The sequence below is a fragment of the Coturnix japonica genome, chromosome 24, assembly GCF_054131305.1.
Source record: "Coturnix japonica strain WE chromosome 24, WE-NBRP24, whole genome shotgun sequence".
NCBI lineage: Eukaryota > Metazoa > Chordata > Aves > Galliformes > Phasianidae > Coturnix > Coturnix japonica.
Genome location: NC_140686.1, coordinates 5,525,001 through 5,547,190, shown reverse-complemented (window position 1 = coordinate 5,547,190; position 22,190 = coordinate 5,525,001). Strand labels below are relative to the sequence as shown.

Genomic DNA, 22,190 nt, shown 5'->3' with positions numbered 1-22,190 from the left:
AAACTACGAGCTACTACTTTGCTTCTACAGCAAGACTATTGTACTGAAATACTACTGTACTTCAAAGCACCCACAATCACAGTACGCTTGGTTTTAATATTAAACTCTTAAACTTCCACAGCAAATAATAACATCCGTGGCAACAAAGAAGATACACCAGTCATGAAAACGAATGCATTTAGACTTATAAACCATACTTTCTCATTGCCTAACCATACCATTCTGTGCTAGAAATACGATGTTCTGCTGCAGAGTATAATTTGGAGAGACCAAAAGCAGCTAAAACCTGCTCCACTCTGTAATTTGACCATCCGCTGATATTTGGTTCTTATCTCCCTTGCTTTCCAGTCACTCACTCTTCCCTACGTGAATCATAAATCATTATGCAGAACACAAACTAGTTGTCTTAGCTTAATCTTGCATTATCCTGTTTAATTTCATCTCTCCTGTAAATTTGTCTTCACAAATAAAGCGTTACTGAAAGGAAGAGACAAAGCAGTGACATAACTGACTGTTATGGGGAAGAACAGAGCTGGGAGCCGCCCGTCCTGATGTGCATCCTGTCCTTCTGTGCCGTGGGTGCTGTGAGGAAGTGAGCACATGGGAACAGGGTCCTCAGGGACTGCAGGGATGTCCCCGTGGCTCTGGGATGTACCTGAGCAGCTGCCTGGGCTCAGTGAGCCAGCTCAGGGAGCAAAGTGCATTTTGGGGCACTCCACCCTACAAAAAGGTCCTTGAAAGCATCGCAAGGAGGCGACAAAGCTGGTAAGGGCTACGAGGTTCATCCTGTAGGAGAGGCTGAGGACCCCCGGCTCGTCCGAGCTGCAGGAGATGGGGCTGAGAATCCGTCCCGTTGCTCGTTGTGGCTTCCTAAGCAGGGGAATGGCACAGAGCTGCCCGTAACTGATGAAGGAAGCGGGGGAGGGCTGAGAAACGCGTCTTTGCCGTGGGGGTGGTCCAACGCAGGCACGGGCCCTTCTGGGGGGTGGTGGATGCCCCGAGCCCGTCACTGACCGAGTGGCGTTTGGACAATGCCCCGAATGTGGTGCTTAACTTCAGGGCAGCCCTGAAGCGCTCAGGACCCGCTCGGTCCCTTCCGGCTCCTCCATCCAATTTAATTGCCCCCGCATTTGTCCCATCCTGGGGGCGGCCCGGCTGCTGGAACCCCCGGCAGCGCTGCGGGGACAGCCGCCAGGTGGCAGCGCGGGCTGCGGTGCGGGGACGGCGGGCGGTGGGCGGTGTTGGCACCGGGGCCGTTTGCGGGATGTTGTGAGGTTCCTCCCTCCCTCCCAACTCCTTTCTGCCCCCCCCCGCCCCCGAGCCGCGCTGACCGCGCTGCAGTGCCCGCAGAGATGATGATGCTGGCACCGCGTTGTGCCCCACTCCGGGGTGATGGCGTCAGTGGGTCATACCTCGCACACTGGTTTGAAGGGAGCAGCAGGGAGAACCCGCTGGGCTCCCCCCTCATCCCAGCACCACACGTGCCAGGGGCAGCACCAGGCAGGTGGGTGCCAGGCTGGAGGCTTGGGCACATCCCAGGGCACAGATCCCCACTGCTTTCTTCTCTTGCTGCTGAAAGGAGCCAACCAGGATCAGGGACAGGACCTCAACTCTGACCAGCAGGAAAACTCAGGACAATGGAATGCAGTCTGCCAATCTTTTACCAGTTCAGCTGTGCTTTATGACTCATTATTGCAAAGACTCTTTTAGTAAAGTACCACCCTGGGGTATCCAACCACAAAGAAAAGGTTTTTATTAAATTAAAGGGTTTTTTTTTGTTTGTTTGTTTTTTTTTTGTTTGTTTTTTTAAACATACTATAATAACTACTATGAAGTTCAACTGTCAATCATCCCAGAAAGTTCACGAAGGAGATCATCCTCATCCTTCTCCAGGTCCAAGTCAATTTCTGCTTCCATTTCCCCTCCTGAGATTTCCAAGATGAACTTTTCAGTGTCATCTTCTACAGCCTTGGTGAGCAGGCTGACCTCCGGCAGGGCTGGAGCAGCAGTCTGGGAAGAAGGAAGACAAAGTCAATGATTGCTCAGGAGATCCTTCCTCTGCAGTGCTTCTCCTTCAGCACTGCTGATCCTGAACCCAACATGGGGGCCAAGGGGCTCCTGAAGGATGTTAACAACCACGGGAAGTCTGCAGAGCACCTCAGGTCTTTTTAACAATGCAGCAATAATGGACAAATTCCTTCACACTACAGAGGAATCACAGGGCTGCAGAGCATTGTGCACACACTGTCATTCATCCAGCATCCTGCACACAGTGACTACTTTGAAAGGAAACCTGCAGAACATTTCAGTTCTCCACACTTTCTGCAGCAGTTGTATCTCAGTATCAGCCTGACCAGGACAGCACTGACACTTCTTCCCCTCCTTACCAAAGCTGCTTTTTTAGCTGGAGGCTCCTCTTCTTCAGTGCTCGTTTAAATCAGCACAGTGCTAGAGCTGTTACATACCACATTCTATTTGAGCAACAGAAAGTCATTCCTGTTCCCCTACACAACATCCACCCACAGTCTGATTTCATTGAACACGAAGCCATCGTGACCTTTTTGTATCCAGTGCTCCCACGTTAACCTCACAAGTTGTACCTGGTGCCAGCAGGGTTACTGCCTCACTGCCAGATACAATCAGATCAATTCTGAGTTTGAGGAGAGCAAAGCTGTCTGGGAAAGCCATTGAAAGTACCAGGATTGTGAAACATGGCTGCAGCTCTTCACCAAAGGCAGGAAGGTAGGAATGCACTCATGATGGTGGCACATGGTGAGCAGTGAGACATGAGAACATGTGAAGAAATTGTGTCACTGTGTCCATCTACAGAAGGGACTCACCTCTGCGGGTGCAGAGACAGCTTTGGGAGCAGCCCTGCTCCATTCCACAGTCTTTTCCTCTTCTCTTCCAGGTGCTTTAAAACAAGGAAAAAGAAAATCACTTGGTCAACAGCAAGCATAGAAAGAAACCTGAGTGCCAGCGTTTCCTCCATGTGCTTATTTCCTCACATTCAATAACAAAGAACACGAGAGAGGCGACATCTCGCAGTCCATACAGTATCCAAGCTCTTCCCTCCTTCACATGCTGTCTCTTCACAAAGCCTCTCTCACCTGCCCAATGAATAACTCACCCCCCTGACCTTTCTGACAGAGGTTGGCCCCCATGTTAAAAACTCAATCCAGGCTTTACAAACACGTTTACATATTAAAACAAGCAACACGCCAAAGATGAAGATAACCTTGGCGTCAACACACAGAACATGCCACACCAAAAACATGGCAGAAAGAAAGTACAGGAGAAACTGAATTACAAAACCTCACAGCGAATGAATTTTCCAGAATGAAGCAGGCAGACACCACGGATTCAATGGAAAAACACATGGATGGACATCTGGCACTACCTGCCTTTGCATTTGGTAAGAAATAGCCCAGGCAATTCTAAGCAAACTCCATTTGCTTGACAGGGGAAGCACTTCAGCAGAGCAGACAGTGAAGCACCTCGTTACCTGCTGGCTTTGCGATCTGCTGCATCCGCAGGGCTTTCTCCTGCTTGATTTCTTCCAAGCTTTTAATATGCATTTCTTCCAATCGCTTGATTTTACGCGGTGGCTCTTCCAGTTTCTCGTTACCAGGCTCAGGTGGAGGGAAAATTCTCTTCTTCTTGCGCTTATCCTTAGATCTCTTCTCAGTAAGAACCTCTTCTACTTTTTGCTTCTCTTCTTCCAGTCGTCTCTTCTTCCAGATCTCCCCTGCTGGCTTGGCACCCTTCTCTGTCATCATCAAGAAAGGAGAAGCGTAAGGATTACAAGAAATTACAACGAGAGCTCAAGTTTCCAGATTTGTCATAATATTACAGAATATACGTGTTCCCAACAACAACGCTCCTGAGAAAGAATAAGCAGAAAGCCTAGAGAATCTGTGCAGCAAACACCGATGACCATTTACCTCTCCTTGGTGCTCTGTCAACCTCGATCTTCTTCCCCAGCCTTTCTACGAGGCTGCGCTTCAGCGGAAGTCCACTGACATCAGCTACAGAGAGAAAACAACAACATTCCTAAGATAATTCCTTTGGAGAAAGATTTTTACAAGTCAACCACAAACTTTGGTTTCTCCAAGTGTATGTTCTCAAATTCACCTTTCAGCTGCTACACTTGTGTGCCACTTGGAGTCATCACAGACCCACGACACACTTTCCTCCCTCCTGCTTCAGCAGTGCCCTCCCATTTACGTGGAGGCAGCCAAACAGCAGCTCACAAGCAGCCCTTACCTACAGAGGATTTCCGTTTTCCAGGTTTATCAGCAGTATTCGGTTGACTCACAGGCACCTCCCCTAAAACAAAGAAAAACAAAGTGCTTATTTGACAGAAACCAACAGAATTACTGTCTTGTGAGCCCATTTCCCACCCAAAACAAATACAACCAAAAGACACCACTTTGACAGCCCTGACACAAAATAATATTGCAACTGTAATGCACTCAGGGTAAGTCCCAATTGTAATTTCTCCATTCCACTTAGGAGCCACCAAATGGAAGCAAAGGTACTCATCATTACCCTGCTTTGCAGGCAGCATCACAGTGCTGACCAGTGTCCGCACATTCTCCTTCTTAGGCACACGAACAATCTGAGATTTGAGCCGATGAGCAGGAGCTCCTGAAGGTCCTTCTGATCCAAGTGTTTTTATTCCAGCATTCAAACTGTCATCTGGGAACACAGAGCAGTAAATGAGACCGAGGGACAGAGGCACACGCTGAGGACCACAGCTCTGCAAACTGCCTCCTGCTCAGAAGCATGCAGAACAAACCCTGTCAGCTCTCCCCACAGCTAAGAGCACCATGGACCTGATGTCTGTCTGCTGCCCTCCTTTCATCCTTCTGGATATTAAAAGTAGGCTTTATCCCTTACTTTATCCCATCCATATGACATTAGATTCCTCTATCAGCAAATGTGGCTTTCACCACTGGTTGAAAAGATGCACATACAGGCACTTAAACTCCATGCTGTGGCCTCGTCTTGCTCTAATGATGTAAACAAAGGAGTTTACCTTCCTAATCTGAAAGGCACATGAAGTTACAAGGTAGGAACAAGATCATGGAAATAGCTGATTCCATTCAGCAACCCTATGTTCTGTTGTGTTTGTACAATAAATTGCTTTGGAGTTAATTGGCAAGTGCTTCTGATTAATCCTGGAATACCTTGTTTTGTATCAGCATCAGATTTTGTAGTGGAAATTATCTGCAATCCAAGATGGTTTTCTTCAGCTGATTGCTGGACAGGTGTTTTTGTTTCTTCTCCCTCCTTAGAAAGCTGGTCTGTACAAGCAAAGAAAAAATCAGTCTCTTCAGTTATGCGGTAGGAATTCAATCAGATTATCCACTGCACAAAGATGGCAGGCAAGGCTGAAAACCCACACAGATAAATGCTGAGTCTCCACTTGCCCATCCAAATGGCTTCTCTGTGAACAAGGAAATCCCCCCCTACACAACATTCATCTCCCTGACACCCAGTAAAAGCTTAAATGCAGGAGAACAACCTGCAAGGCAAAGGCCACAGGAGCAGAGAGAAGCTGAGCATGCAAGATAAAACTGAGGTATCAGAAGCGCACAAAGTTCAGCTCTGAACCTATCTATCAGCTCACAAGTGAACGTTACCTGGCGTTCTTTATGACACTATACCCACCTGTGAGTAATAGAGTTAATCTTTCGTACCTAAAAAAGACAAACTCACTTTGGCTTGGTGGAAAGAAAACCCCATTGAGGTAACGTCCCTTGGTGTGATGGAAGGCACAGTTGGATTTCTGGCAGCCTCCTGGCTGGTTCTCCCAGTAGCAGGAAATCATGCTGCGTTTTTTCTGAAGACAGAAAGGAAGAAGAGCTGATGGTAACGTGAACCTAAGATCTGCAAAGGGAGACTGAGCTCCAGATGGTGCCAGTGAGCAGACTGCCACAAAGCAGCACTCAAACACCACTCTGAAGAGTGCGCAGGCTGGGAGCACCAGGCTCACTGAGCTTTCCTAGCATTCTGTGGGTGAGGACACCAGTTTAGAAGGGGTTAAACTAACACACCTTGCAGAATGCTTGTCTGATTGATGTGGTTCTTTAGTATCTGTTGATAGACCACTGTTGGTATCAACTACAAGAATATTCTGCTATGATATACCAATGCCATTGAGCTCTCTTCCCTCTGCTTCCTCCCCTATTCTTAACCGTAGGAACCATCATCATTTCAAAGCAAATGAACCTAATCTGCAAAAGCACATTCAGCCCACCTAAAGAAATGAGAAGTGGGTTTGGTGATAAACTCTGAGGAGCCAACACTCACAGTGATCTCCATGTGCCTGAACCTGCAGACATTCCTGAAGCAGCGGCCCTCCTTCCACAGCGTGCAGATGGTTTCATTGCCCAAAGCGGCTTCACAGTGCCTGAAGGGACAGTTGTCTCCCTGTAACCCAATGGAAACCAAGAGAGGAAAATGAAATAGTACAGCCTGAGAACTGGCCATGCTTTGAGCTCATTTTTAGCGAGTTGCTCTATTGTACAATGCAATTAGTTATGAAGTTTGCTGAAGACCAGTAATACTTCTACTTATTCTACCCATTCCTCTTAACTTCAGAACTGAAAGAAAGAAAAAATGAAGGAAAAAACCCAAGCAGACCTTTTTACAAGTGGAATAGAAGTAGAAATAGCAATCATTTCCTTTAATCGACATGCTGGACGAGCGCACAGAAGCAGTTCTGGTCTCGAGGATCTCTGTGCAGCTCTTCCTGTGCTTCTCAAAGAGCTGGCTCGTGCTTCCTTGGACTGAAAGTCTTCTACAGTCTTGATCAGTGAAATCTTCTTTTGAAAAGGAACCCTAAGCAAAACACCAACAAGCAGAAAAGAATGAGGAATGCCCACCCGTCTTCCCAGCTTTGTTCTCTTCATTCAATCAGTCTCTCAGGAGCAGTTGTTTCAAAACATTGCCCTCCTCAACACTGGTCAAACTCTAGTAACATCACCCTGACTCAGCACGGAGTCCCTGGGCTGCACGGCTGCAAGCCCTCCAATGGAGCCCCTCCTTCAACACCACGAGTGACAGCAGTGAGTAACCCCAACACATTTGTCTGACCGCTGCAGGTCTTCAAGCTCAACCACCTGGACAACCTCAGCAAATACAGTGATCTTCAAAGCTTTGCAGTTCACTTCTCCTGTAGGCCGAACCAACACTGAATCCGTGAATTAATTAATTATAACAGGTTAGGAAGAATTTTCCTCCTCACTTTGCCTATGTCAAATTCTGTAAGTTGGAATTTCTGGTCTTCAAGGATTCTTCACCTTTGAAGAATCCACAAAAACCATCCTCCGTCTTTATTACCTGTACAGCAAAAGCATGCCAGTGCGTATCAATACACAAATCCACACACATGTGCCTGTATACTGTAACTCAGCACTGCATGGAGCTGCAGCACGTTCTGCTCAGCCACAACAAGGGTTTGGGTTGGTTCATTTTTTTTTTTTTCTTTTCTGATGTAAAAATCAAATATTTTGGTATTTTAGATTTGTTTTGTTGCTTTTTTTTTTTAAGGTACCAAATGCAGTAAAACCTGCAACCAGGCCAGACAGAAGATCAAATTCAAGTGATTCAGAACTCTTTCATTAATGTGCTGCACATTTCTGAGCTAAGAATTTCCGATAGTCAATAAAAGTTGGAACCTTTTACTCACACAGACACTAGTGAATTTTCGAGGAATTTTTTTTTTTTTTTTTCTTTTTTTCCCAGGGAATTTCCCCAAATGTAAACTAAAGAGAGGAGAAGTCGGGTTCTCAAGTTAGTTGCTGGATTGACTGCATGACAAAGGGAACAAAAACAGCACTTAAGGACAAAGTTCCCTTCCCTCCTCCAATACTGATAGAAATGCTGCCTTTTACCTTTAGTACCTTCACATCAGATTCCTCTCTGGCAGATTCCTACGTTCCTAAAGACCTCAATGCTGCTCAGCACAGACGCCGGGCACCAACTGTCACTGGACTCTGCACCCTGGAACACGCACACAGCTCAGCACTTCTGTTTCCTCACAATTGGAAGGGTTCTGGAATCGGGAGCATGAAGCGGACTAGAAATACCTCACATCCCTCTGCTCCTTACGAGCCCTTCCATTTTAAAACAAGATAACCCCAGACACATCTGTTAGCACAGCAGCCCAAATGCTAACCAGAACACACAGTGTGTAACGCTGAAAGTACCAGTTTAATGCCGCGCCACAAACCCTATATAGTGGTACAGGTGACCACCCCTATCAGATACCCATGACCTCCATGACTCCACTGCTGGTGCATGCAGGCACCACCTGCCCAATACCCAACATCTCCCCCCTCTTTATTATCTGCAGCCCCTGTAAAGGTTCCCCCGCGTACTCCCTGTTACTCCAAAGGTGATTTGCACATTTAAGGCTATTCCGCAAATGAATCAATCATTAAACATATGCGAAAAACAATGAAACTGTCATAATAACATACCAAAGAGATGCAGCTGCAGTGACTACAAACCTGAAAGCACACAACAGCAATCTGCCTAAAAATTGTGAAATGCTGTATGGCAACACTTAGTCAACTTGTAGAGAACGGTGCATTCAAGTTCAAGATAACAGCACAGTACACAATGGAGTTACAACTTCTCCAAGTTCAATGTAACACTATTGTACAGAATCTTCGTGGCAATCCAGTTCTGTCCAGTGTGCATTATAATGTCACACTCCATAACCAAATAAGAAGACAAAAACATATTGGCTGTGCAGAATCGTTCTGAATGTCCACCACTGGGGGACTATCCAGGAACAAGGTCTCCCCCTCTCACGAACTATCAGTCCGGCATGAAGGCTGGATTCCCAGTTCGGACCTTCAGGCACATTGGGAGCAACGCTGTCTCATGTGCCGTTACCAGCAGCCGCTGCCCAGTGCTGACGTCAAATCACTGGCTGCACTGGAGACATTAACCAAGGAGTTGTTGACCAAAACTGGTGCTGAGATGTTCGGATCCTCACGGTGCACAGGATGGCTCGTCATTTGGTGCCGGCTTAACCCAACGTGCCGGCAGCCAGCAGGGCCCACTTGGGGTCCCGACACAGACGTGTTTCCTGCCCTTGACAAGGAGTGGCATAGGGTCTGGGAGCCATGGCCCTCCGTCGGGTCTGATCAGGACCTGACCTATTGGTGTCCATTTGGTCAGCTGATGGTCTCCCTTCCAATTCTCTCAGTTAACTTTCTAAGAGCAGCAAAGGTGGGTAGCAGCTTCTGCGCCTCTTCGTCCCCTGCAAAAGCTCACAGAACTCCATGCTGGCTTTCTCTAATGCTGACCAACTCACACAGTGAGAAGCTCCGTCAGCCAGACCTCTCCGCATTATCCACATAATAAGCAGATTGAGGTCCTCATCACACACTCTGTGTCATTTCTTGTCAGCATGTCCTGTCCCATCCCTGGCTCTCCAGCAGGACAGTAATGCTGGGGTGAGCAACACTGTGCACTGTCAGTGTGTTTTTCTTGCAAGCATCTTCCAGGGAAACACGTGCAGGCGTTCCCCACTCCTGGCCGTATCTCTGCAGTGCTGGGTCCTGTGTGAGCAGAGCTCTCTGCCCCAGAAGCCAAGTCACTGCTGTGCAGAGCTCAGCCTCGGGGTGAATGTGCTCCTGAGTTTGTCCCAGTGCAAGGACAACCTTCTCATTGCCCTTTAGGAGCACCTCTGGTGCTGATGGGTGCTCTGCTCTCAGCAACCACTGGATACACGGCTCCAGGCGCGTGTGTGCTTTGTCGCCTTGAGCTGTTTGCTCTGATCGCATCTCACCCTGGGGAGCCGGGATTCCCCTTTGGTCTCGGTGTCACTTCGAGACCAGTAGCAACACTAGGGGTCAGAGGAGAGCTGCTGAATGTGTGAGCAAAGCTGCTAATTGAGAAGGAGATCGCACTCATGTGACTTCGAAACCCGAATTAATGAGCTTACCTTCACCCTCCTGACTAATGCAGACCTCATGCAGCTCTGGGCCTGCCCTTCTCCAGCCTCCTGCCTTGTTTTGCCTACTCATAGGAAAAGATTTAGCATAGCTCAGAGCCCCAGGCGGCGCTTGGAATGCCAGCAGGAAAGAGCTGCTGGTGTCCACAAAGCTCAGGACTGCAGCAGTGGGGCTGCTGGACCTCAGTGTTCTGAACACTCTGATGTGGAAGTGATTGGCAGATGCTGTGGCCGGAGGGATGAGGTGCCTGCAGGGCATCCCTTGGAAGAAGGTTTGGTGAGGATGGATCCTCTGAGCCAGCATCAGGGACAGGGTGCTGGGTGCAAATGCCAGTGCTGCCCCCTGTCATCCTTTTGGTTTTAAAAGGAGTACAGCTCCGTTTCCAAACTTTGCCAACCATGGGCTGGCTGGCAGCTTGAAGGAACTGCCATGAAATTGGTCTAATGAAGCGTTCCTGGCAGAGCTTCAGGATGGAGAAAGTGCAGTTTGTCCTCAACTGAGCTGAGGTCCAATGAGCTGAGTTTCGTGGCTCAGAGCAGAGGCCGTGAGCATCACGTCTCACAGTCTGTGTCACCTGGGCAGAGCCGTTAGGCAGGGGCTGCTAGTGGGGAGATGCCAAGGTTTTCCATGAAGATGATTGCTCAGATATGCCTGAGTTCAGATGGAGGGGCCCATTGCCCTACCAGGAAGTGGAAGATGCTTGGGGGTGAGGCAGCTCGTGCTTTCCCATGCCTGTAGGACCTTACAGTGCTGTGCCTTTCCACATACCTACCCCACCTTCTTTCTTTCCCATGCAGGGGGCATCATTAATCCAGTGGGTGGCAGCAGAATTCCAGGACAGCCCCACTGCAGTGCGTCTCTGTGGCAGAAGGACACACCAAGCCTGTGCTCTGCCTGGATGCCACTGATGAACTGCTTTTCACTGCCTAAAAAGGTATATGTTGGACAGAACAGGTGTGGGGGCTGTTGGCTTTTTATGTGCTATTCTCATAGATCTCCCCAGGCTGGCGTGGGGAATTGGGGTGCATGGCAGGGATGGCTCCTTCTGGGCTGCTCCCCTGTCCCTGCCTTCTGATGTCCAAGTGCTGGAGCAGGCTGGCTCCATTGCCCTGGAGTGGAGCTGTGGGTGGTGGGAGGCAGCACTTGGGAAGGAGTCGGTGCCTCCACGCCACGGAGGAACTCCCCAGCCCAACTCTCTCAGGCACGTTCTTCTTCCTACAGACCGGAGCTGTAAAATGTGGAACTTGGTGACGGGTCAGGAAATTGCTTCCCTCAAGGGTCACCCAAATAATGTTGTTTCCATCAAGTACTGCAGCCACACGGGGTTGGTGTTCACCGTGTCCACGTTGTACATCAAAGTGTAAAACATCCGGGACTCAGCGCGCTGCATCCGCACCCTGACGTATGTAGTGGGAAGAGTGGCTGTGGGGGACTGTGGGCAGCTCTGGCTTTGCAGAAGATGGTGTGAGGAACTCCTGGGGTCCCACAGGCTGGAAACAGAGCCCAGCTGTTTTAGGATCAGTGCCTACAGCTGTAGGAAACAGGGAGGCTTAGGGAGATCTTGGAATGGAATCTGTGGGGACCCTCTGCATCAAAGGCTCTAAGGAAAGGACCTGGAAGTGGTTCTCAGCCTTTCCTGGGGGTGGCCAAGAGCACCAGCAAGAAGGGATGGGGATTTTCTTTTTTGCTTCAACTAATATGCCACAGGAAGACGACCACATTAACCCAGCTGTATTTGTTGTTGTTGTTTATCTACAGCATGAACATTTCACTTGGAAAGTCTCTGCTGCCACTCATCGTACAACAGACTTAAAGCACAGCACTTGGCACCTAGCAGTGCTGTGAAGGGTTGGAAAGGCAGCGCATCATTGTGCTGAGGGCCAAGAGACGGTTCAGACAACAGAAGCATTTGTCCACATTTCTGACATGAAGGCTGTCGCCTCCCGATCCGGCGACAAATCAAGGCTGCTGTGTGAAAGTACCGTGCCTCCGCACACGGGATCAGACGGGACTCACACACAGTGTGTAACACCGAATGTACCAGCTTAATGCCACGCCACAAACCTACCCAATGCCCAACAGGGGGGACCAGTCAATGCTGCTCATCCGCCATCAATCCCGGATGCTGGAGAAGGCAGACCATGTTGTGGTGCCAGAGCATTACACAATGGCTGAGATGGGGACACCCACCGAACTGAGGACCCGCTGTGGATCCTACAGCCAGCTGCTGCAGCACTGAGGACCACAGTGCAGCTGGAGTGGGATGCGATGGGACATGGGGAGCTGTGGCTGTCTCCGCTCCCCGCTGCAGGATGGGAAGAGTGGGATGCTCTGGGATTTGTATGGAATAAAGCGGAGATGTTTTGTAGAGGAGCAGGTTGGGACGTGGGGGGTGGGCAGCTCAGCCTCAGTGCATGGTTGGTTATGGAAGCTGGGTGTCTGCCCTCAGAATGTGGCTGTGGCAGCACTGTGGGTTATGGGGGGGAAGCACAGCTCAGCCCAATACTGGATGAACTTTCCAGTCACGTCTTCATGCCAAAGCGTTGCAGATAGCACAGGGAGTGCAAAGGGGAGGAGGAGAGCAGCAGTGTGAAATGGAGCAATGGGCAAAGAGTGTGGGGTGGGGGGAGGAGGGATGAGGAGAGGTCCCCTCATCCACCCCAACCCTGAGCACGGCACAGAGCAGAATGCAGGCAGGCTGAGCACAGAACAGCCCAACACTTTATTTCACAAGAAACAGCACAGGAAAAGCATAACAGCATAGGAAGCAGAGGGAGATGTGAGAGGTAGAGGGGATGGGGCTGTGTTCATCACCGACCCCAAATGCTCGTGTGGCCAGTTGGCCCCTTGCAGGCTGAAGCACAGCACTCAGACGGTTTGGTTACTTCCTGTGTGAAGAAGAAGAGATGGTGTCCCATAGGGCCACGTTCACATCCCAACCCTCAGCTCCCTGCAGAGTCCCAGCCCAGCCCTGGTGCAGCACCACAAGGAGCACAAGGAGCACAGGGACCCCTTCCAACCCCCAGCCCCACACCGCAGCTGTGCTCGAGTTGCTGGTTCCACCTTCCTGGCCTGTAAGGTAAGAAGAGCCATTGTCTCAGCCCAGTTTGTAGGAGGGAGGCAAGGTTCTTTGATATACGTATACCTGGTGCGGGATTAAGAAACAACGGTTCAAACATTGGTCCGACCAGTTTATTACAAGACTTTATCAGGGAGATGGGGAAGGGGAGGACGGACGCTATTATGGTGTAGGGTGATGGGGAAGGGAATGCAGTAAAAATATGAAATAGAAGCAAGGAGTCTCTGTAGGAAGCAAGAGGGAGATATTCACCACCATGGATCCATCGAGGTTTGTAGTTCAGTCATTGGTCTTCAGTCGTGGTGGGTCGTCAGGCGTTGTTCTGTTAATGGTGACCACGATGACAATTTCCAATGGTAGCACCAACTTATTTATATGTCCAAAGTGGTCAAGTCAGCTCACTTTGGAGTGACAGCTCGAATCCAAAGTAGTTGAGTCAGCACTCCTTGGAATGGAAGCTTCTGGCTCTGGGATCTTAGCAGAAATTCCTTTGTTCCCATCTTCTGAGCCTTGCCAGCAGATAAGAGGGAGCAGGGATACCCATCCGCATCTTGTTTTTCACAGGGCACGATGGCTTCATTACCCAGATTTCCCACACCAAGCTGGAGCTATTTAGTCCCGGGCCAGATCTTCCGCTCATAAACAGTCCTGAGCACTCTTCTGGAGGCAAACAGCTCTGAAGGAAGGTGCTTTCAAATATTCAAATACCCAAAAAGTGATATTGATTGTCACACGGTAGCACCCATTACTTGCCACTTCAATAAATCATTGAGAGTCTTCTCACAAGAAACACCTCAGGAAGCAAGCTTGGAGCCAGAAAACAAGGAAGGACTCTCACAGCCATGACCCCCAGCCCTGTTCTTGCTGTGGGGCATGGAGCAGCTTTGAGCACCAGGAAGGGGAACCCTGGGAGAAATCGGGGACCCCAATGCTGCCCTGGCACTGGGCAGAGGTGGGGGACAGCGCTGCCCTCATCACTCACTGGGCGCCGTGTTGTAGCCTTTCTCCTTCTTCCCTGCAGACAGAGAGATGCATCAGCACAGGTTCACATCACAGCCAGGCTGAGGGCTCCTGAGGGAGCCTCAAATCCCCCCACAGCCCCCACTGTCCTCCTACACCCCTCCACTTTTACCTGCATGGCGTCTGTAGATGATGAATCCAACGCCAGCCATGATGGCAATGGCCACAACGGCGACAACCACCACCACCACGTTGGGCACCACGCTGGACTGTGACTGCTCTGGGGGAAGGCAGGGCTGTCAGCAGGGGAAGGGGCAGCCCAGAGCCCCCCAGCCCCACATCCCCTCACTCACCTCATGAGTAGAGGCTGGGCTGGGGCAGGCTGGCGTGCTCCACGCAGCACTGGTACTTGTCCCTGTGCGGGGCACGTACCTCCGACCGGAGCTGTTGTAGTGCACGAAGATTTCGCCATCCACGTACCCCACTTCAAAGAACCAGGGCTGCTCGGGGCCGGAATCCGTCATCCCTATTTCCAAGTACCGCATGGAGTGGAGCTCTGCGGGGTCGGAGCGCGGCGACCCCCCCTTTTTTATTAATTAGCAAGCTACTGCCTATAGAATAACAACACTACTTATATTAATAACATAACCATTATAACTCAATCAAGGCCTCGATTGACAATCCTCTAGAAGTGAAAAAAGAGACAAGTCAAACACAGCATAACAACATTACTGTTAAACCTACTAAAAAGAACAAACTCGTTTGCTCTGCAACCTAAGTTTCTGCAACCTGGAAATAAATCCATGAGGGGTCCCATTGTGTTCACATGTCACTAGTTAGGAAAAGTCTTCAACTTTCATATACTCTGATATATTGATTTTTAATGGCCACTAACTATTGTGCAACAAATGCTTTTAGGATGCTCATAACCATGCCTTTGAGCTAATAATTGATAATTGAACTTTATGAAGTTGCATGTCAGATAGAACCAGTTTTAGAGGACAAATGTGCTGGAGTATCACTAGGGGCATTATTACTTATTGACCCTTGAGAAACAGCAAACCGTGTTGGTGGTGGTTGCGACAGGCGGTGCCAGCAGGGCCTTCCCTGCTTCAAAGTGCACCTTTCCTCTCTCACCCATCACAGATTCTCTCCTGCATTCAGGGTCTGAAGGATTTCTTCCAGTTGTACACCATATCCGCATGGCCAGTGCGTGATACAGAGCCCAGGTGGAACAGCTGCCTGGAAAACAGAATAAACTATCAAATTTAGTTCTATTAGTATGCACTTTTGTCTCAAGTGATGCATGGTCATATTTTTAAAATCCCAATTAGTTGGGTGTAAGAGACGTATCCATTCTACAATACAGGGTCATCCCTTTGCCTGGGATTCCTTTCCAGGTTTTGTCTTTGCAAATTAAGAAAAGCTAATTAATAGGCTAATAACATCATGAGTGAGCAGTACTAACATACTAAAAGAGCTATTCCCATAGATTACAGCACTGATTACATCAAATCCTTTCTTTAACACACATTTGATCTATGGATAATGCCTAAAATTCTAATTCTTGAGACTGCATTGGTAACACTGAAAATCACACACTATGTCAAACCATTACTAATATTATTTATAACACCGCAAGTTTCAAAGCAATTCCACTAGGAAAGAAACACACAACACAGTTACTATAAAGGCTGGATGCTATTTTCTGCCTTGAGATGAGACCAACAACGTATTCTGGTGGTGTTAGTAACAACCGCACAAGATTAGAAGTGTCTAGTGTCATATGAGTATCCTCAGTGAAAATCCACTGAATGATTTGCTTAGAAGCTTCAGATCGTATCCCATAGTCAGTCACAGTCTTACCAGCCTGCTGTAACAATTTCCAATGATGCACTTCCCACCGAGCAGCTCCCTGCTGATCGTCTATCAACGGGCAAGCGAGCTGAAACACAGCTTGACACGGTCCCTCCAATATCATGTCTCTAATGACTCCAGACCAACGCAAAGGTGGAGGATCGCTACGTGTGGGGGGGAATCGCATAGACAGGGGCTGTAAAGACATCGGTGAAATGCTCAAAGAGACTGATGCCTCCTTCGTACGCAGTTCTAAGTCCTGCAGCTCCTCAGTTAATGTTTTATTATGTTCCTCCAACGCTTTCTCATTCCCACCATTATCCGAGTCGCTTTCACTCTCAGGAGCTTCTTGCTGCTCTGCACACCCCTCAGCCCCCCCCCACCGCACCTTCCTCACCAGCCAAAACCGGATCTGCCAGAGACGTTGAAGAGGTCGAGGACGGGGGATTATTCGGGGCTTCTGCGGCAGCCCTGACTTGTGAGGCTGATGAGCAAACAGAGTACGAACCTCCTGGTAACAGGGAGTCAAGCTCTGACCTTGACTGAGCACTAGGTCCGGATAGAGCTTGTACCACAGCAGCAGCAATCTCCCACTCGGCTTGCATATTCTTCAATGTATTTATTTTGTATTCCTTATTTTTGGAGATAACAAAGTCCCACATATGGTCGACTATTTCTCGCCATTCGGCTACAGTGAACATCAGTGCCACCTCCTGAAGGTGTCCATTCATATGAGCCCATTTTACCAGCTCGGATATGCATTTAGGAGATACCTGCTCCCCTCTCTTAGAGAGAATACATTTGAGCAGTTCCTCCACAGCTTCCCACAACATCGTGGCTTGCAGAGAACGGGATGGTACCCCGATGAGAGGTGAGTGCCAACCCCCCCCCCAGTTCTTTATTGCCCCCGCACCGCGCTGTTAGAGAGGGGAGGTTCTTTGTTCCTTCTCTCCCTGGGTTTGTTCCCGCTGTCACCGAGTGAGCTCTAGAGAGAACTCCGTGACACAAACTCATTGCAAAGTCTAAGCTAGAAGAAGCGTCACCTCAGTGTATCCCAGAAAAAGAACAGCGTTGAGATTTTAATTGGTTTTGGATTTTTGTTTTATTGAGGGTGGGTTGTTTTTTGTTGTTTTTTTAGGGTTTTTTTGGGGTTTTTTTGTCTTTTTTTGGGGGAGGGGGTAGGGGGGTGCGAGGGGAAGGGAGAGGGAGGGGACAGTTGTTTGGTTGTTTTTCATATACAATAAAGCTATGCAGTTCCGCTGTCAGTCGCCTCAGAGAGTTCCCGAAGGAGCTCAACCACATTCTGCTCAACATCGAGTTGTTCCATTGAGTGGAACAATGGTAGTCTTGCAGATGGAGCAATGCAGGAATTCTGACAGGATCTCCAGGTGTATCCAGTTCATCATCTGAAAGCTCCGCAACCAAATTGGAAGGGACCAGTCCTCTTGTGCCATCTGTCAGCTCTCCCTGAAACCAGCCATTCTCACCCACATCTCCAAAGACATTACGCATTGTCCGGCAGTCAGAGGAAGCTCGTTTTCTGGGTCCTCATTAGGACCCTCAACAGGAATGTAGCTGTGTCGAGCTAAGAATCTTCAAACTGCTGGTGATACCTGTCCTGGAGAATGCAGGATGAAGGACAAAAGCTCTGCTCTCACATTCAGGGCCATCCTCTGACAGAAGGCAGCACTCAGGACTGTTCCCAAGGATCTCTTTCATGGCTTTGAGTTCAAGCTCCAGGTCTTCCAGATGACCTTGAAGACTTCTGGCCTCTTCAATGGCAGAATGGAACGGACTGGAGCTATTACGGAGACTCTTGTTTGACTGGGTCAGAGTCTGTCTCGTTGCCTTCCCCAGCTCCATCTGCTGCTTCTGCTGCTCTCTTTTCCCTCTTGCGTGCTCTGTGAGAATGAGTTTCAGAAAGCACTACTCACTGACAGGAAATAAGGGGAAACTTGAAAGACTTTGCAACCTGAGTCCTGGCAGTGTACTGCCAGCGGCTGATTTGGCCGTCCAGGATCCTGGCACCACAAATGCTTCATTGCCAAATGCAGCAATAAGGTGTTCTGGGGAAAGGCCAACTCACAGGTAGTTTTTGAGCACCCATATCACAGTACCAACGGCCAGCACCAGCGCAGGCAGCAGCATCGCTGAGACCGTCACCGGAATGCGGCGCTTCCGCACAGATGTGTGAGCAGCAGCCTCTGTGCTTTTGCCTGTGTTCATCCCTGGAAGAAATGAGACAATGTCCCACGTTACCTTCAGCTGCGCTACAGATAATCTCTCAGTGTGCTTCATGGACCCAAGAGGTCATTTTGTCAGTGGGTGCCTCCGTCTCTGGTGCCGAAGCACCGGAGGACAAGAAGGATTGCTTCCACCTCTCGTTGGGTACAAAGAGGCTGCACAGGCACTACCCGTGTCCTCCTCTGGGCCGAGAGCTGGGGCTGTACTCTGGGGTCTGGGCTTGGTCTGTGGGGAGAGCTACAGAGCAGAATCCCTCATGCTTTTCCCGGCATGTGTGTCCTGAGCTCTCCTGTGGGACGCCCCCCAGGCTGAAGGTCAGGCTTCAGCCAGCACAGGGCACAGCCAGAGCCAGCCCAGGGGAGAAACACTCCTGCTTCTTTTACATGTGCTCTATGCTCACACGCTCAGGTCTGGCTGCTGACCTGGTGTGCAAGAGCTGGCAGCAAGAGCCTGCAGGCACGCAGTGACTCTGGTTTGTGACACCGTATGATCATGGGACAGAAATTACCTGGCATGCTGGTTGGTGCTGCCTGCATTCCTCTGTCCGGGATGGGCAGTGTGGGATATCCACCTTCCTGGAGTGCATCCGGGACCGGCAGTGTGGGATATCCACCTTCCTGGAGTGCATCCCGCTCACTTTGTTGGTCCGTTCCTTTAGAAAGAAAGCAGGGCAGTAGGAGTGGGATGTCACGTGCCCTCATCAAAAACTGAGCTTCACCAATCCCGAGCTCAGGTAAAGTCCAGGCCCCCCACCCCCAAGTACACTGTGAGCCCCTCTGTTACCCAAAGGCATTTGGGCCCTTCCAGCTATTGGACAATGCTGACTCCCTCACACCTCTTGAGGAATCAGCTCCTGTGCAAGGCCCTCACATTCTGTGCTGTCACCAGCCCATCACAGCCAGGTAGCTGCAGGCTGAAATCCAAGCTCTAACACACAGTCCAAGCCTTCAGAATTAGCATCTCCACCTCATTTCCAGCATTAGCAAAGACAGCCAACCCTGCTCGGGATGCTTCTCCTGCCTTGAACTTGCTCAGCTGCACGGAGGGCTTTGGATGAACAGAAGCACAGCGCTTGCCACTTTGCCACTTGCTGCCATCTGGGTGCCAATGACTGCACAAAGCAGCTCTGACAAGTAATGGTTGTGCTGGGGGAGCAGCTGCCTCTGGGTCTTGGCTGGATGCAGACCATCTGGCAGCAGACCAGCTCTGGTGCTTGACAGCACCTGCAAGGTGATACATGGAATACGGCTGCAGCACGGCTCTGACCCATTCCTTCCTGCTGTGCAGGCTACAGCCTGCCCACACCTGCATATCACACCTCAGCTTCCCAGGTCCCACAGTGAACAGACTGAAGTATACCCACCACGCTCTGCCTTCTCCATTTCCTTCAGCAGTCGCTTCAGGAGACGGGATGAGCCCTGAGAGTATTTTCCTTGTTTGTATTCATCCTCTTCTCTTTCCGGACCTTAACAGAATGTATGAAGTTAAATATCACGTGCATGAAGTTTTGAAGATCAGCGGCGAGTCAGCCAAGTCAGTGAAGACAGAGTACTCACTGCTGGGATTCCAGCTGGGCTCCAGCACAGGAGGAAACCGATGACCGGGCAGGGCCCACACTGGGGGCACTTCTGCAACCAAAGACCCATGAAAAGTTTCAGCCACACACTACAGCATCAACTGAGTAGCAGAGCATACAGGGGACTGTGCCATGAAATGGCACTGAAACGGGCAGCAAAAGCTCTCTAAAGAATTTCAAAGCTATGACGTACCTGCGCGATCCGACAGAGTTTCAGTTCCAGATCTCAGAGAGGAAGCTGGATCAACTCCTCTAGTCAAATCTGCAAATGAACACAGGACAAAGCAACTGCTACTGAGCATCCCTTCAGCCACAAGGTCGCAGGATGCAATTAAAGCCAGGGATTCCTTCACAACACTATTCTCTCCCTTCCGCACAGGGAAACAAGGGGCCTGGGAGAGCAGGAAGGATGCAGATAAGGAGTGAGACCTCACGGAAGTCATCAGGCAAGGAGGAGAATAGATGTTGTAAATACCAGAAGAGGAGTTGCATCCCCCTGATAAGAACAAGAGGGGGTCTGCATGCTAAACAACTATTGAATATGTATCAGAATTCCGAGAAATCATTGACTATGTATGAGATGTACCTATATCTGTGTCACGATTTTACAAGTCCATGTGCAAGTTTGGTGGAGCTATCCCCCTTGCACCCAGCACTGGAATAAACATACCTGCTTTATAACCCATCTATGTGTTATAGAGTTTGATTCCGCAAGTCACTTACACCCCATATTTTCCCTAACAGCCACACTGGGTTATCTGGATTCGTTACATTTATCCATTGTTGCTGGCAGATGTTTCTCTCTCTCTCTCTGTCTTTAATCCCCACACAGCCCATCTTCCCAACTGTGGGTTTCGGTTAGGAGGTATGCACCCATAGGGTCCATGCCCTACTTGTAGATATTTATCCTGCCCAGCCCCAGGTGCCCAATTTGAGGCAATAGTTGCACATCCCTAATAGGCACAGTAATATGAGCCTGGGTGGTTACAGTATCCCCTCCCTAGGTTTGAGCTTAGGCAAAAATAGTAACCCTTTTGGTTTAGACTGGGCTGTATAGGTACCAGGTCACACAGGGATGTAAGGAAGCTTGGTGTGGGTGGCGTTGTGCTGCTATACAAAATGTGATCACTGTGAGAATCCCAAGTACCAATGGATACCCCTAAGGCCCATCTTTCCCCACAATTCACTCCTCTGCCTCACTCGTCAACTGGGTTGCAACCAGCTACGAGGGGTTTTTTTAGTTCTTCTCAGCAGCAGTAGTGTTCTTCAGGGGAAGCCTTTACCTGGAATACCCATTGGGCTTGTCGCATTGTGAGTTTCAGGTCGTCACTCCCGGGAACTACCTCCCACTTCTCGTCACCGATGGGTCCTTTAACACGGCTGGCATGAGTCCATCCTCTCTCTGCGGTTCGAATAGCTGTTTCTGCAGTAAATAAAACAACATAGGGACCTTCCCCTTGTGGTGTTAGTGTAGCTTCTTTCCAAGTTTTTATTAGGACCCCATCCCCCGGCTGTATCCTATGGATTGCTATCTCCAATGGGGACTGCTGTGCAATCAGATCCTTCTTGTAGTTCCTTGCACCCACTCATTAATTGTATAAGATTTTAATTGATCATCTTGTAAATGGGGGTGACCAAGAGGTATTTCAAGATTATAGGGCATACCATACAGCATTTCAAAAGGTGAAATTCCCAGATCAGTTCTGGGCTTCACACATATATTTAACAGAGCTAACAGCAAGCATTTTATCCAAGATGTCTTAGTTCCTATCATTAATTTTCTAAGTTGTTTTTTAATTTCCCCATTCATTCGTTCTACTTTACCAGAGCTCTGAGGGTGCCAAGGAGTATGATATTCCCATTTAATCCTTAGAATTTTCATTGTGTCACGTGTAACCTTTGACACAAAATGAGCTCCCCTGTCAGAATCTATTGCTTCTCTAATTCCATATCGAGGAATTATATTTTCTAATAGTACCTTCACTACTGTTTGTGCTGTAGCCCTTGCCGTAGGGAATGCCTCAACATAGTTTGTAAGATGGTCTACAATCACTAATAAATATTTATATCTCCCAGTTTTAGGGAGTTCAGTAAAGTCCAACTGGATCCTTGCGAAGGGTCGATAAGCCAATTCTCGCCCTCCTGGGATTCTTTTTCTCATATTCTTTGCATTCACCCTCCAGCAAGTCATATGTCCATTAACAATCCCCTTTGCTATGTTATATACCCCTGTACACATAGAATTATTGGCAAACTGATCCACTAAGGCCTGAGTACCCCAATGTAACGTGGAACCTCCGTAACACCCTGATAGCTACTGATTTTGGGGTTTCCCTTCGTAACACGGCGCCTGGTGGCCGCTGTGCTTGGGAGAATAAAAGCAGCTCGGACCGCCCCGCCCGCACGGGACCCAAGCCGCCCGGCGACCCATCAGGACGGCCTGGACCCGGAAGCGGACCGGACCGGCGGCGGACCGGCGCCGCGGGGAGAGTGC

The 22,190-nt window shown here is 49.3% G+C and overlaps 2 protein-coding genes across 3 annotated transcripts in view; both read right to left on the bottom strand.

The window, feature by feature from the left end:
• Positions 1 to 2,697: 2,697 nt before the first annotated feature.
• Positions 2,698 to 3,776, bottom strand: LOC146757158 (zinc finger CCCH domain-containing protein 11A-like). Its single transcript, XM_085523328.1, has 2 exons — positions 3,506 to 3,776; positions 2,698 to 2,914 (listed from the first exon to the last, which is right to left on the bottom strand). Exons 1-2 carry the CDS (start codon positions 3,774 to 3,776, stop codon positions 2,811 to 2,813), a joined length of 375 nt encoding a protein of 124 aa, XP_085379454.1. The 3' UTR covers positions 2,698 to 2,810.
• Positions 3,777 to 16,953: 13,177 nt separating this feature from the next.
• LOC146757157 (uncharacterized) overlaps positions 16,954 to 22,190 on the bottom strand; it is an 8,430-nt gene continuing 3,193 nt past the window's right edge. The window contains exons 2-8 of one of the 2 annotated variants that reach the window (XM_085523505.1): positions 20,980 to 21,119; positions 19,890 to 19,958; positions 19,677 to 19,748; positions 19,484 to 19,585; positions 18,629 to 18,772; positions 17,963 to 18,104; positions 16,954 to 17,777 (exon numbers count right to left, since the gene is read on the bottom strand). In XM_085523505.1, coding sequence (XP_085379631.1) covers positions 17,681 to 17,777; positions 17,963 to 18,104; positions 18,629 to 18,772; positions 19,484 to 19,585; positions 19,677 to 19,748; positions 19,890 to 19,958; positions 20,980 to 20,992 — 639 coding nt within the window. In that variant the 5' untranslated portion in view covers positions 20,993 to 21,119 and the 3' untranslated portion in view covers positions 16,954 to 17,680. Of the gene's footprint in view, positions 17,778 to 17,962; positions 18,105 to 18,628; positions 18,773 to 18,981; positions 19,344 to 19,483; positions 19,586 to 19,676; positions 19,749 to 19,889; positions 19,959 to 20,979; positions 21,120 to 22,190 lie in introns of those variants that run through there. The other variant, XM_085523506.1, reaches the window with a different exon arrangement.

Coding starts and splice junctions, on each gene's coding strand:
- LOC146757158 (XM_085523328.1), bottom strand. CDS start 3,776: ATGACAGAGAAGGGTGCCAAGCCAGCAGGGGAGATCTGGAAGAAGAGA. Junction 2,915..3,505: donor GCAGATCGCAAAGCCAGCAG/GTAACGAGGTGC, acceptor CTTGTTTTAAAG/CACCTGGAAGAGAAGAGGAA.